The sequence below is a fragment of the Echeneis naucrates genome, chromosome 10 (assembly GCF_900963305.1).
Source record: "Echeneis naucrates chromosome 10, fEcheNa1.1, whole genome shotgun sequence".
Classification (NCBI taxonomy): Eukaryota; Metazoa; Chordata; class Actinopteri; order Carangiformes; family Echeneidae; genus Echeneis; species Echeneis naucrates.
The window spans coordinates 20,377,581-20,393,479 of NC_042520.1; the positions used below are offsets into that span (position 1 = coordinate 20,377,581).

The following is a 15,899-nucleotide window of genomic DNA, read 5'->3' on the forward strand; positions in this document are numbered from 1 at the left end:
GGAGCTTTTATTGTGTAAGAGCGGAAATGATAGCGATCCTTGCACCACTGATTGGCTGAACTGCCGCCTCACAAGGAGGCTGCTGGATGCACTGCTGCTGCGAAGCTCACTTACTGTTTCACCGCCGTCAAGGGTGCGCGATGGCCCGGACCTCCTGTCGCGGTCCTTTGGGTGAGTAAACCGAGCGGTAAATGCAGAGAAATGTCTGTCTTCTGAAAACTAATGGAGAGGTAGCCGCTGTGGCCACCGGCTGACCGTTGGTCAGCTGCGGCTAACGGTCAGACAAGCTGCTGTCCGAGTCTAGGAAAATAACGGACCTGCTGAGGCCTTTATTCTTTAAAATATGAATATTTATTCTGCTTACTAGAGCGGACACTTGGGCCTCGGATCGGTGACTCTTCTGTATTTACAGGCCGTATTATTAAGAAAAGCGTTAACGCCAATCCATGCTCATTAACCTACGCGCTAAAATGACACTAAATCATTAATCGTTGATCAAACATTATTTACTTCAGCGTCACATTATATTGAGCTGATGTAAAGCAACAAAAATGCGCATTAGATGTTCGGACTCCTGGAAAGCTTCGCCTGTTACTCATACGCTCTTCGAGACACCAAACAAAGGTCTGAAGGATTGAAGTGATTATCGACATTTAGTCCCAAATGCCACACATCGTTTAGCAGCGACGGCCTGAATATAATTTTGAAAGTAATCCAAACAGATTTCAGGGGAAGTGTGGCGATCTTGTAAAAAATCACCCACGAGTTAAAGCTAGCTCAACAAGCCAAAAGCAGTGGTGATGGAGAACCGAGCACATCTCATCGAGTTAGCTCACTTCACTGAGTATTTTCATTTGATGCTACATTTGCTCTAATCCGGTACATTTCATCGGGAGTTTAACGCTTGTGATTTCAGTTAAGCACTGGGTTGTACCCTCCATGGACCATATTATATATTACAACTGATTGCAACTTAAAAATTGCGGATAACAAACAAACTGAAAAAAAGAGACATTTCATGATGTACTGATTGATGTTTTTAACATAAACGGAAGAGGCAGTATTACATCTGTGCAGACCAGCTAAGCAAGATTGTTGAACACAACCATGAGGCTGCCGAAAGTGCTACAACTTTGCAAAACATACTTTGTACCTGTCCCCAAGACTTCACATCATAAGGACCCCAACAGACAGACAGACAAGTGGCACTTACATCCCACCTGATGAAGACCCCGGAGAGGCTGGTTCCTGATGCATCTCACCCCCTGGTGAGTCCTTTGATGGAGCCATTTCTGTAAGCCTACCAAGCATGGGGGTGGACGATGCTGTCATCTTCTTCCAACATCAAGCTCTTTCTCACCTGAAGAAAGCACCTGGGAGCACTGTGAGGATCTTCTTCTTTGACTTCTCCAGTGCTTTCAACACAATCCAACCTTTACTGCTAAAGGACAAGCTGGAATACTCAAAAGTGAACTTTATCCTTGATCCTGGACTACCTAACAGTTTATGAGGGCCCAGGACTGTGTGTCTGGCACGCATCTGAAGTACAGTGGCCCCAAAGGGAGCAGCAACGCAGGGAAAACAAAAATGATGGTTGTGGATTTTCGCAGGCAGGCACAACACCCCCCTACGCTGGTGAATATCCCTCAAATGGACATTTAGATGGTGACATCTTATAAGTACCTGGGTATTCACCTTAATAACAAACTGGACTTTACGGGTCAAAGCCAGGAGCAGTCTCTGTCTGCTCAGGGGACTGAGCAGACAGAGCAGTGTTTGTAGCTGTATTACTTTTAACCTTCTATGTATAAAAAAAACAAAAAAACAACAGAACAACACACACCGACTAATTTTTACACTAGTATTCCTAGCCTGCTGTCTTGTGCATAGTCGAACAAAAATATTCCACTGCAAAAAATTTGACATGATTACCTGCACCAATTATAACGACAGTCCACATCCTGCCTAAGAAATCCCAGAAGACACTGAGGAGAGGGGCACAGGGGTGACATATCCAGTAGTGCAATGTTGGCTTTATCTACACTATCTTGATGTGTAGATAAAAGTTGTTTATCATAGCATAAAGGTTTTTTGCAAAAGGATGAGATGACAGTCAGTTAACCTTGAAGCCATTAATGACACATAACCATTAACTACTCTGTCCAAACAGTGCAGTGCAAAGGGCAGACTTGACAAACATCAAGAATGCCAGCTCTGTCCTGTGACAGGCAGCAAACTTTATTTATAGAGTGTATTTCATCTCAATGCCCTTCACATCATACAACAAACAATACAAAGCACAGAGTAAACAAGCACACACACACACACACACACACACTCAATCAAACGCTGTTGAGAAAAGAAAAGTTTTTAACCTATTTTTAAATATATTGACTGATGGGGGGCAGCACGGTGGCGTAGTGACCGTGGTTAGCGCTGTCGCCCCACAATAGAAAGGTTGTGGGTTTGGTTCCCAGCCTGGGCCCTTTCTGTGTGGAGTCTGCGTGTTCGCCCTGTGTCGGCGTGGGTTTCCTCCCACCGTCCAAAGACATGCATAGGTTAACATTAAATTGACACTGGGTTTGAATGCGAGTGTGAGGTGTTTGTCCTTGTGTGTTGGCCCTGCGATGGACTGGCGACCTGTCCAGGGTGACCCCGCCCCTCACCCAATGTGTGCTGGAATTGGCTCCAGCAGACCCGCGACCCAGAAGGGGATGAAGATGAGTGAGTGAGTGACTGATGGGGCAGTCTTTACTGTCTCAGGCAAGCTGTTCCACTTGCGTGGGGCATAAACAGAAAATGCAGCTTCCCCTTCCTGAGTTTTTGTGCGGGGAATGACTAGTGTACTAGTGTTTGTGGACCTGAGGGTTCTTTCTGGTGTGTATTTAATTAGCATGTCTGTTAGGTACTGAGGCGCAAGACCATTTAGAGTATGTATATATTGTAAACTAACAGAAGGACCTTAAAATCTATTCTTTTTTTGACGGGTAACGAATGCAGGGTTCTGTGAACGGGTGTGATGTGTTGATATTTTTTTGCACCAGTGAGAATAGGTGCTGCTGCATTTTGAATTAATTGTAATTGTTGAATGCTGGTGTATGCATGAATGAATGCATGAATAAATTTTTCAGAATCAGGTTTTGACAGAAAACTTCTTAATGTGGATATATTTATTAGATGGTAGGAAAAATGATTTTGTGATGTGGTTGTCATGAATAGCTGTCCATGATTATGCCAAGATTTCTTGCAACAGTTTTGCTCTCCAGAGAGAGGGACTTGAGGTGTTCCGTCTCTCTCAGTTTTTGCGTCTCTGCACCAAAGATTAGTATTTCTGTTTTGTCTTTATTTAACTGCAGGGAGTTTTCTGTCATCCAGTTGTTAATGTCAATGATGCATTGGATGAGGGACTGTATGGGAGATAAATCATCGGGGTACAGAGAAATGTAAAGTTGCGAATCGTCTGCATAATTGTGGTAATTGACGTTATGGTTATTGATGACATGTGAAAGTGGAAGTATATAGAGGTTGAACAGTAGTGGTCCATGAATTGACCTCTGGGAGACCCCGCATGTAATGTCAGTTTGTTTGAAGAGAAGTTGCTGACGGAAACAAGACTTCCTGTCACATAAATATGAATTGAACCATTTTAGAACAGGACCACATAAGCCCACCCATCTCTCGAGTCTCTCCAGCAGAATTTTATGGCCAACAGTGTCAAAAGGGGCTCTGAGATCAAGTAGAACAAGAATACATTTTTCTGCGTTTATATGCAGGTCATTTATTACTTTGGTGAGAGCTGTTTCTGTGCTATGGTGGGGACAAAAACCTGATTGATAAATATCTAGGAGGCTATTGGATGTGAGATATTTTTTGAGTTGAATGTAAACAGTTTTTTCAAGTATTTTACAAAGGAATGGCAGATTGGAGATTTGAAGGTGGTGGTTAAAAGGGGATCAGAACTAAGCTCCTATCTATGTTGTCGAACAAGTGTCACCACATTTTGGGTAGTCTGACAGCACTGGGCGCTTCAGTGACAGTTTGCTCTATGTGAACTATGTGAAGTGAAACTATTTTTTTTTTTTCTCTTTTCTTTTCTTTGTTTTTTTGTTTTTTCCTCATTATGATGTGCTACAATGGGTTAAACATTTGTGGAAAGCCATAGGGCAGCCACTATTTCACAATCTTTCTCATTGTAAAGTAGTGGGACTAAAGATTGGCTGACATAAATGGAAATGAAACTGTTACTTTAACATTACTTTGCAGGACAAGATCTGTGAGAGCCAGAGGGCTTCAGACTTCATCAGAGAAACCAGCAGAGTTCTCCCAGACCAATGCAAACAAGAACAACATGAGGGTTTCCATTCGCTGGGCAGCACACAGGTGGCATTCACACGGCACAACAAGACAAATAGCAATAAGGCTTCTTTGGTTTCCTATGAAGCAATGTTTTGAAAAACACTTAATCGTACCTCTGAGGTCAATAAGGTCTTTTCTTGTAAAGCACTTTGGTGATATGGATAAACTTATCCTTATTTACTGCTGTGAAACAATTAACATTCTTCATTGTAATTAATTGCATGATTTTTCTGATGAATCACACTTTTATACTAATTGAATGATGAACTCGAAAGCAGTATGTCGTGCATTTCTATTCTAAAAATAATGCAAGTAGTAATACATGTAACCCTAACCCTAGGAACAAAAGTTTTATTATTCTGTTCCCACCAGTTCTAAAACCAAACTCAAATGTTGTCAATGTTTGATAAGTGTGTTTAATCCAATTGTAAAAAGAAAGTGCTCACTACCCCACCCCACCTTTATTGTGGCCTGTAGTTTGTGACAGTATGCGCTTTCAGTCTGACTGAGCAATGCAATCTTCAAAACCATGGAAAAAACAAAACCTGAAATAGCTTGAAATAAAACAGTAATAAAATGTTAACGTAATAATAACTTAATTTTCGCAGCCCTATAATTCCTGAGTCATCAACTGTACTTTTTTTTAGCCAGTGGGCTTTTCAGTTCCTTTTTAAAAACCTCATAACAGAGTGCGTTGCATTCAAACACTCCCATATAACAAGTTTATAATAATTATCACTTATACTGCAAGACTAGTGTGGTAAAAATATTGGCCCACAGACAGTCACAGTCAGTGTCTCCATGTGCACACTGCACAGACACCATACCCAGACAAACAAAAGCCAGGCTGAAAATTAAAAAATAAAAATCACCATTCCAGTACAGTACAGCTGTTCTGGCAGAGGAGAACAAAATATCAGCGCATTGTTTCTGCCTGCATCTACAGATGGGAGGGCAAAACGAGACATTGTCCCCCCAGATAAAAGCTGATCCTTTTATCATCAGAACTTTTATTCTCTGGCTCTGTTGTGGATGCACCCTTTTCTCATCAATGAAATATCAGTAGGGTTAGGGTTGTTTAGATTAATGAATTGCACGGTGAGGTAAGATGAAGAGTGAACTGCCAGCTGCTGTGCAAACTGAAAAAATTTGTTTTCCTCTGCTAGATAACACTCTAGTTCATGGTTGAACCTAACAACAGAACCTTGGTGTAAAGAGTTAGCACAAACCAAAAAAACAAAAGATGATCTCATGTAAGAGATAAAGTTTCTGCCTCTGGTCACCCTGTTAATTAATCAGTAATCTCTCCCTGAAGGAAAAATCTACCGCAGTGTCTGGCAGTTAGTAATAGTCCACTGGAGGGGCTATAATTTTGTATATTTCTTGTTAACCACGTAAAACTTTAGGAAACATTCCGCATGAGTTGGGCTTCAGTTTCCCAGTTTCAAAAGAATAGTAAATGTCGTTTGGCACTTACAGGTGATTAAAATCATGTATGTAAATGTGAACCCTCTCATTTTCCTGCACTGACATTTTTTTTAACCAGGTGATTGCCATACAGATCATTCATGATGCTGAGGTATCACAGCAAACACAAAAAAGATATGTGATGTAGTTACATAGTATTTATGTTGTACATGAAGCTACTCTGAGTTTTGATTGTATCTGAGTTTATCTTACATGTATAATCTGCCTAAAACTAAACACTGACTAATATAAAATCCAGAAGCTTACCATTCTATCCACAGGCCATAGTATCGGAGCCATGCTCAGTGACAAATGCTGACAGATACTTGAGAAGGAGCAAGCGTGGTTGCTCTGGTCTTTGCAGTAGCTTCACTCACCAGCTATATACTGTACATGGTATACCCTCATCCAGAATTAAGATGAGTAGCTTGTAGTGGTTAGCTGTAAGCTAAACTATGAACCAAAATTCAATGCAAATTGAGTAATGTATTATCTTTATGCAGTCACATCTTGCGGTTACCCTAACCCATATCCTAAGATCATTCAGGTTTTGCTTATCAATAGTTACTTTGTTTATGTGGGAGTGCTCAGTATTTAGAGAGCATTGCTATGGTTACACTTTGGTATTGCCTCTAGAATACTGACTTTTTCCGTTTTGTAAGCTCGGCAAACATGACTCTCTTCAATTTGAAAACATTTGAATGTACAGGCTGAAATGGCACCACTGCAAAATCATTGAAAAATACAATTTCTTTACTTTTTCTAATTTTAAAAAGTTCTTCTTCTTAAAAGTTATTTTTAAATGTTTAAATGAACTGGCCCCACATGTGATGTCTCAGATCTTTCTAAAAGACAGACAACTGTAGGGCAACTACAAGGAGCAGAACCGAGCAGAACCAACCAGAACTGTCAAATTCCAAGGTACAGGACAACATTCAGCCAATCATCCCTCTCAGTGCAAAGTACACACTTATGGAATTCCTTACCATCAGAAATTAAATCTCAGACAGAACTAAAGAGGTTTAGTGTGAAAGTTAAACACTGGCTCAAGCAGCAGCAGAAATGCGAACATTAATTTCTTACAAGTCATTATTAATATAACAGTACGAATGTTAAATGTGAAATCCAACTCCTGTTTTTATCTGCAATTGATAACTGGAACTGTGTTTCTTTTTAATTGTACTATTCACTGCATTTTATTGCATTTAGTATATTTTATTGTATTCTAAAAGCCTGACCAGGGACAAAAACCGCAAATTAGCTCCAGCTAGACGTCTCCCCATTTTCCCTTTCTTTTTTGTGGCAATGTTGTATGTATCATCCCTGCTAAATAAACATTAAAATAAATAAATCAACTTGTTGGCTGAACATCCCATAAGACTGTTGTAGGATGTTCAAACAGACAGGTTTTCTTTTCGTAGTATATTCTTGTCAGCCCAATTGAAAAGAAAGTTCCATCAGTATGTATCAGTTATTGTCATATTTAGCTTTTCCATCATTTGTTCATTTTACTATAATTATGTGTTTTAAGAACAACATCTTATTATTTAGCACATCCTAGAAAGTGGGTAAACATGTTACTGCAGTGTTTCTGAAATAGTGGGGTGCGCCCAGGGGTGAAGGTGTGACCCTCAGGAACAAGCTTTAGTTCACGTCTTAGCTTTTTCATTGCCGCATCAAAACAAAGCTGGGCTGACCCTGAACAGGGGGGAAAAAGTGTCTTGTTTATGCAGTTCATGCAGTTGTTGTAAGTTTGTGTTATAACTTATATCCTGGAGATTGATGCAGCAGTCACATTCAGGGGCAGAAGCCGAGGACATAATTTTAAAGGTCAGGAGCTCTGAGGGATTCCCCGACACTTGCAGCTAGAGAGGGGTGGTTTGGTGAGTTACTTGGGTCAGTAGCCTACCATCTAGTGCGCTAACTACGATGGGGGTGTCCAGGGGTTTGAGGGGAAACCCGGGTTGTTCTGCCAGCTGCTTATCAATTAAATTATCCTCAGCTACATAGTCCATCAAGGCGGACAACTGAAGGGGGCCTGTACAGAAAGGCGCTTAGCGGAGGAGTGAATGAGGCTCACCTGCCACTCCTCAACCGCAGGCGAGCCTAGGCATTTTGGCAGCAATGAAATGACCCTTCTGACTGCAGCACAAACAATCCTTAGCAGTCAGGCTCATGGGGGAGTCCAGGAGCACCTGAAGGTGACTGTCCAGGGACAGCAGAGAACTTGTGGGAAAGGGGCGTAGCGGGTCTCTCAGCCTACATCTTTCTCTCAACCGATTGTCTAGTTTCACTGCTAATTAAATGAGTGCATCCAGAGAGTCTGCCTCATCCCTAACGGCTTGTTAATCTTTGAACTGTTCAGATAACCCTCTAATGAACACACCCTGTAGCACAGAATCATTCCACCCTGAAGCTGCTGCCAACACGCGAAACTCAATGGAATAGTCCGCCACACTGACGTGGACCTTGTTTAAGAGACAGCAGCTGGCTGGAAGCCTCCCGTTATTGCGGATTGGTCAAATACTTTCCTGAATTTACTTTCAAAGAGAGTGTAAAAGGATAAATAGACCAGAGACCCACTCCCACAGGGCTGTAGTCCAATCTAAAGCCCTTCCCCAAAGTAAGCTTACTAAGGACTGAACTTTGGATTCTTCCAAATAATAAGTAAGGGATCTCTGCCCTAACACTAAAGAGCACTGAAGGAGGAAGGGTTTGCAAGGGATCTCCTGCATAAGGCTCAGGGTCCGCCATTTGGGGTGGGGCTGCAGGGATCAGGCAGGCAAGACGCCGAGACAGGAAGGGATTCCAGAAGCCAGGAAGGCGAGACTTGGGAGAGTTGAGCTGAGCAGCCTCAGCCTCACAGTGGTGAATGTGACAAATTAATCTTGTTGATTGACATGTGTTCAATGTCTACAAGCTTTTAGTTCTGATGCATTTTTAATCTTTTCTGAAAATGCATTAATATAACATTTAATATGCAAAATACTGTCTACTGCCACCTGTGCAATTTAACAAATAACCTGTGTAATATATTTATTTTTCATTGTAAATGGAACACTGTAAATAGCAAAACGTCCTGTACAATACAACTGTACACTTTGGTTGATCCAGTGTAAATAAGACAGTTACACATCAACACTTTATATTTCATTTAATCTCTTGTTTAATACTACATTTGGCCTTCTATTTTATACTTTTATACTTCTATTTTTATGTTTGTTATATATATTAATAAATATTTCCTTTTTTCACACTGAAAAGGAGAAGCTCTCCAATCTTGTTGTTCAGCTGTACAATGACAATAAAGGGCATTCTATTCTGTTCAATGCTGAACTAAACATAATGGTTCATAAGGCCTGTGCTCTGTCTCCCTTGTGTGTGTGTGTGTGTCTGTCTCCAGGCGTATGCTTGTTGTGGGTGTCATTCTAGGTTTTCTGGGTTTGGCGATGATGACCCTACCACTCATAGAAACATGGCCAAACAAACCTCTGGACTATCACGTCGACCCTGCACATAAAAAGGTGAGCCATCTGGAGCTTTACACCAAATTTTGGATTACCAGTATTTGTGGTTAAATGATGAGTTCAAAAAGAGGTATAGAATATATATACACAGCAGGTAAAATAAGTATTGAACACGTCACCATTTTTCCCAGCAAATATATTTCCAAAGGTGCTATGGACATGAAATTTTCACCACGTCAGTAACAACCCACACACACAAAGAAATCAAACCTTCGATGTTGAAAATTAAGTTAAGTTTACCGTATTTTGCGGACCATAAGGCGCAAGATCGGTAAACGGGTCTATTTTCATACATAAGGCGCAGGATAAAACATATAAAGCGAAGCACAGCACGTACCGGTATAACAAAAAGTGGCAGAGGTAATCGTACTGCGTACTGTTCTCTGATTGGTTTATTGTCGCCAGAGAGAGCACCTGAAGTTGGTGTGACGTTGGGACAACGTTGTAGGGCCATTCTAGCAGCTTTGTTTTCTTTCTCTGAGTTTCAGCGTTTCCTTGGCTGTGTGTTTGAAATCATTGTCTTGCTGAAATGTCCACCCTCCTCATTATCCTGGTAGATAGCAGCAGATTTCTATCAAGAATGTCTCGGTACATTTTTCCATTCATCCTTCCTCATAGACATATTTGATCTGAGCAGACACTCAGAGCATCACCTCAGTTTTTGGGCACTTTTTATTGCTTCTTTTTGAAACTTTAAAAACTGAGCCATGTACGAACACAGGTCGGCAACCTTAAACACTCAAAGAGCCATTTGGACCCGTTTCCCACAGAAAAGAGATCACTGGGAGCCACAAAAATCTAAAATGAAGATATTACTGCACAAAAGGTTTTTTTCCTTTATGCTTACTTTAATTGCATTTATGAAATCAAATAAATGCAACAAAGAAAACAAAGTTTTAAGATTGTCATCACGTGTACTGGTGCGTGCAGTCAAATGTCAACCTGTGAGTGTCGCACATCGATGGTTTTGACACATATTTTAGCGACACGCAGAAGTAAAACACGTTTTATTTTAAAAATACAAGATCACCATAATCTTCCAATTTAAATTTTATTTACATAAAAAAAAACCATAATAATAAAACTAAATATTCATTATTTATTTTCCAACGGGAGCGGCAGCAGAGACGAAAGCGCTGATCCCAGTACTAACACTATAAAGATATCTTGCAAAGCACAATCTGTTGTGAAATCTGTCCTCATTGCCTCTGATTTTATTGCAGCTTGTGCACGAGCATGTGCTCAGAGTTCTGGGAGGACAGTGCCGCCCAGGCAACGCAAGGCAGAGCTTGTCAGCCCGACTTCCTCCCATTGGTCAGGTGAACCAGCCCTTCTTGTGGAAAGACATTCCACTCCCAGATGAGCTTTTCCAGCATCCACCACCATTTGGGTTCATGGGGCTTCAGGGCGAAGTGGAGGACCTGCTAAAACTGGTGAATCCAACTTCTGTCACGCTCTTCTAATGGAAATAATTCACAGTGAAGGCTCTGTATGTCAGATGAAAAGTCTAACCTTGATTGGAAGCTGCTTCTTCCACACAATCCTAGCAAATACAGTGTTGTATCACCGTTATCCAGACAACAACTGCTATAGCTATTGAACGTTGACAACTTTCTTACAAAAATAATTATCAACAAAGATAGTTTCATTGATAATTATTCATGTGCTCATTTCTTCTCCATTATGACCGTGAAAGATTCACAATATTAATTAAATTATAGATGAAGCAAGATCCGATTGTGACTCATGCGATCTAAGGGCACCAAATTGTTGTTCTGTATTTATATAACATTAACAAAGTCAGATTGATATATATTTTCTTAATGACTTGACAAACATCAATGCTATGATGTGGTGATATCATAGCTTGGTAGGAAGAATATAATGTGATATCTCCTAACTACATTAAAGAACAGAACAGGGTGCAGGTTACTTCTGCCATGAATGCACAGACGAATGTGACATATTTTCAGTGAGATTTTTAATGGCTGATACGTTTTGAATATCTTCTCACAGCAAAAATGAGCAGAGTAATACTTTCCACCCTCTTAAGTGCTTCATAAGGCGCATTAGTGCTTCGTAATGCCTTCCAAAACCGCCTCAGTTCTTTGTATTCAGCAAAATGTTGGAAATGTTTTCTGTGAGATTCACATGACTGCATCTCAAGATGTCTGCAGATTTGTCAGCGACATTCGGTCAAATTGCTTTTTTTTTACCATATCCCAGCTCTCTTCCTTAAAATGTAAATCTGGTGGTTGTAGATTTCAGTAAGTGCACTGAACATCCTCATGAAACCAATTTGAATTTAGAGTCAAGAGAACATCTAGTTGAACTAGTTGAACAAGTTTCCTTTGAGGTAAAATGAAACCAATCTCTATAATCTCTGTCAGTCCAGCTACTTTGGGACATATTTCAAATCATTTTTATGTGTTGTTTTTTTTTTTTTTATTCTGGAAAAGCTTCCAAATTCTGATGTTGAAACTCCTCTGGATAAGACATCTGACAAATGTCGCCGGTGTGTGGTTATTGGAAATGGAGGCATTCTCAAAGGCCTGGAGCTCGGCCCACTGATTGACCGTTTTGACACCATTATCAGGTTAGAACCATAAATGCAAGGACATGACGTAATTTGGCTTTTTATTTGGTTTACACATAATGACTCATAGTGAGTGTTATCTGTGCTGTGCTAACTAAAATCTACTTGATGCACTTTGATTTTAGTGTCCATGTTATGTTAATGACAATGACGATGATTAATTATCATCACTGACACTTTTCAATTTGTCGACTCAATCTAAAACTAATCCATCAATGTCCTCATTCAGATTAAACAGTGGTCCTCTGAGAGAGTTCAGTGTTGACGTTGGAAATCGAACCAGCATCAGGATGAGTTACCCAGAAGGAACACCACTCCACTGGATCGATACAGACCCACACACACTGTTTGTTGCTGTGGTCTATAAAAGTGTAGACATCAGCTGGACATCTGCTATGATCAACAAGCTTTCTGTGGTACGTTGTGGTGGTGTTGGTCATGTGTGTCTGTGTTTTAATACTGATTTATCACTGAAACAACTAGTCTTCATTCAACATCAGATAGTAGGTGTCTAATTCTGTTGCAGAAGACTTTGAGTCAAGAAATGCCAATGAAATTTGTAATGTAAATTGAATGTTTGGGAGTTTGACTTACTTATTAGTTACCTGTTTCCGTGTAGCGGGGGCTGCTGAAGCCAATCCCAGCTCACACTGGGCGAGGGTAGAGTCACCCTGGACAGGTCGCCAGTCCATTGCACTCAGTCTGCAACACACAGAGACAGACAGAGACCAACAACCACTCACACTCACACTCAGACCTACAGACAGTTTAGAGTCAGCAGTTAACCCAAACATGATGTCTTTGGACGCTGGGAGGAAAACCACACAGGCACAGAGAGGATATGCAAACTAGGCAACAGACCTAACTACTGCTGCTTTGCTGTAAATACTAACAGTAACATCTGTGCTTTGTGTTGTAGCCTCTGTGGGACAGGCTCTTCTTCTGGCAAAAAGCTCCTCATGAAATTCCTCTTCAGCCTCTGAGGTTCAGGCTCCTGAACCCAGGTGTCATAAGAGAGACTGCATTAGACCTGCTGAAATACCCGACACCTAGACCACGCATCTGGGGCTGGGACAAGGTAAAACACATTTCCCAAAACAGTGATTAAATCAATTTAAATCGGTCACTAGGAGTGAGTGTGTGTCTGACTGCTTCTCCGATTGTCAGTTTATCCTGTCTGTCTTCCTTCAGTCCATCTGGCAAAGTAACTGATAAAGTGGGTGGTTCCTATTTTTTTCCAAGCACCTTATCTTGTCTCACTCTCCTACTCCCCTATTTTTCAATGTTGGCACCTGTTCATCGTTGGTTACATACAACAAACAAAATGGACAGAAAAATTTGTGTCTAACATATAATAACAAACACACTAAACACAAGTACCATAACTTGCTTCCTCTTTTACTGCAGGCTAGAGCAGATCTGAAAATGTGAATTTATACATTGCTGATTTGACTGTGAAAAAATGAAAAAGCATCATGTGCAGCTGTTCCAAAACAATTTCATATTTCGTGAACTGAACCTGTGACTGTGGTTATGTGTTACAATTTGAAGTCGTTATTAAAATTATGAACTGTTACCAACACAAAGAATTTGTATTCAAATTGAATATTCTAAAGGCAGAGCTCAGATAGTACTGAGCGATACTATTAATATAGAGCAGTGGTTCTCAAACTTTTTTGGTCATTCCCCACTTTGAACATGTGTTGATTTTCAAGCCCCACTTGACCCTGTCGCCCCAAAGAAAATTTTGGCAAATTACATTTCATTTTATCAAACATCAACACCAAGTTCAAAAAGAAAATAAGGGTGCAGTTGTGCCATCATAACTGATGTCTTGAATAAAAAACAAAAAGTTCAGTAGTCAAATAATGAAATAGTGTTTCATTTGCAATCTGTGAAAATAACAAAAACAAAAACAAAACAAAAACAAACATAACAAAAACAGAACTTGTGAACACCCTGTGTTCGTGGTGGTAATGTGATTGTGTTGCACTGCACATCCTCTCAAAACGGGGTTGCAGGCATGAAACTAGTTAGCACTGTTGCCCCACCATAAGAAGGTCACGGGTTCCCTCCAGGTACTCCGGTTTCCTCCCACCATCCAAACACATCATGATTAGGTTCATTGGTGACTCTAAACTGTCTGAGCGTGAGTGGTTGTTGGTCTCTGTCTGTCTCTGTGTGTTGGCCCTGTGATGGACTGGTGACCTGTCCAGGGTGACCCCGCCCCTCACTCAAAGTGAGCTGGGATTGGCTCCAGCACAGCTTGTTACCTGGAAACAGATAAGCAGCAGAAGATGAATGAATGAATACTATGTGCTGTGAAAGCTGTGAAAGAGTTGGACTAATGACCTAACTATAGGAAAGAATAGACTTCAAATTGGAAATTCATTATTTAGGACATTTCCAACTATTAGTGAAAGCATAAAAACCAATAAGTAATGCTTTTGATTTTTGTTTGTTTGTTTGTTTAAACAAGAATAAGCACGCTTATAAAATTCAAGAATGGGGTGATTATGATAATATAAAATTCTGAAATTTTTTTTTTTTTTTTAATTAAATTATAGGTTTATATGTTTGTTTTTGTCTGCAGAATGTGCCAACCATTGGAGTCTCTGCACTGAACTTAGCCACCCTGCTGTGTGATGAGGTCAGCCTGGCAGGCTTTGGCTACAGCATTTCCCAACAGGGGATGCCACTGCATTACTACGACCACTTACCCATAAGCGCCATGCAGCAGCAGAACATGCACGATGTAGACAGAGAGACTGAACTACTGAAAAATCTTGTCAAAGAGGGAACTGTCACTGACCTGACAGGGGGCATTCATTGTTCTTTCTGCCGGAGCTGACCTCCAGACCACTTCCCTTTATTGTTGTGAAGTGCCTAAGCTCTCAAAACAGTATATCCTGTTTTGGAAAATCGAAGAGTAATGAAAACGCTAAAGGATTGACTGATGTGAAGAATGGGAGAGAAGAACTTGGCACGAAGATTGAAATTTCACATGACATTACTGTTTTGCTCTCAAAATGCTTCTTGAAGAACAAATATCATACATATCACACAGGGATTTAAACACCAGTAATTGTCGTTCAAAAAAAGACTATATTGTAATAATCATACTAAATCGCTCACCCACCTCTGATTTAAGCCCCCTCTCAGTTCTCATTCTGTTTTATAGCCATCCATGTGTGAAAGCTGAAATGTAAAGATGTTTATTTTTAAATGTATGGATAATGAGTTGTTCTCAGCATTTGTAAATAGTTGATAACATAGCAGCTGCAAACACACACAGCCTTCATTTCACGTTAGATGGTTGAGTCTTGTGTGTTCATTCAAATGGATAATAGACAATAGAACTGACATCAGGTACTTTTTTTAATTGTAAAAACATCAGGTGTAAGGAATGAAAAACAGCAATACATTTACTTCAAATGTGAATATTAGACTAGTCTCAGAGGGTAAATTAAATGTTGAGTCAAATGGAGACCAGCATCTGTCCACAGCAAAAAAGGAAGAATGCAGCGATATGCGTGACTCTTAATGAGTTTAAGAGACAATATGAGAAGATGTTTTTTTTTTTTTTTTTTTTTATTTATTCATTGTTATCATGTATTTACAAAGTAAGTCAATACATTTTTACACTGAGTTGGTGGCTTACCGCTCTCATCTATGCCTCTTAATGTACCAAATACCAGCAATTGCCATTACTGTTGGTTACTTTTCTGCTGATGTAGTAAAAGCTTTCCTTCATTGCTTGATAAGTGGTGAATGGTTTTATTCTCGAAGGTTGGAGGTTAAACATGACACAAGAAACCCGTGTGTTACACACAGGTCAGCACAGCTGAGGTGAAATGGGATCGTTCAGGAGAGGAGTCAGGCCACACCACAGCTTGTATCACGTCTGACCGCCGTGGCTACAACGTGTGGCAGCGGCTTGGACGGCGCGCTTT

The 15,899-nt window shown here is 40.4% G+C and overlaps 1 protein-coding gene across 1 annotated transcript; it reads left to right on the forward strand.

The window, feature by feature from the left end:
* Positions 1-63: 63 nt before the first annotated feature.
* Positions 64-15,707, forward strand: st3gal5 (ST3 beta-galactoside alpha-2,3-sialyltransferase 5). The gene is made up of 8 exons (XM_029513247.1): positions 64-171; positions 4,264-4,380; positions 9,227-9,347; positions 10,574-10,783; positions 11,810-11,946; positions 12,176-12,362; positions 12,866-13,024; positions 14,540-15,707. The coding sequence occupies exons 2-8, from the start codon at positions 4,349-4,351 to the stop codon at positions 14,795-14,797; spliced, it is 1,104 nt and encodes a 367-aa protein (XP_029369107.1). The 5' UTR covers positions 64-171; positions 4,264-4,348; the 3' UTR covers positions 14,798-15,707.
* Positions 15,708-15,899: the final 192 nt, after the last annotated feature.

Bases quoted from the DNA above. Each gene is read 5' to 3' on its own strand.
- st3gal5 (XM_029513247.1), top strand. From the start codon at position 4,349: ATGAGGGTTTCCATTCGCTGGGCAGCACACAG. The intron at 10,784-11,809 runs GTGAATCCAACT...ATTCTGGAAAAG, and splicing joins TGGAGGACCTGCTAAAACTG to CTTCCAAATTCTGATGTTGA. The intron at 13,025-14,539 runs GTAAAACACATT...TTTTGTCTGCAG, and splicing joins GCATCTGGGGCTGGGACAAG to AATGTGCCAACCATTGGAGT.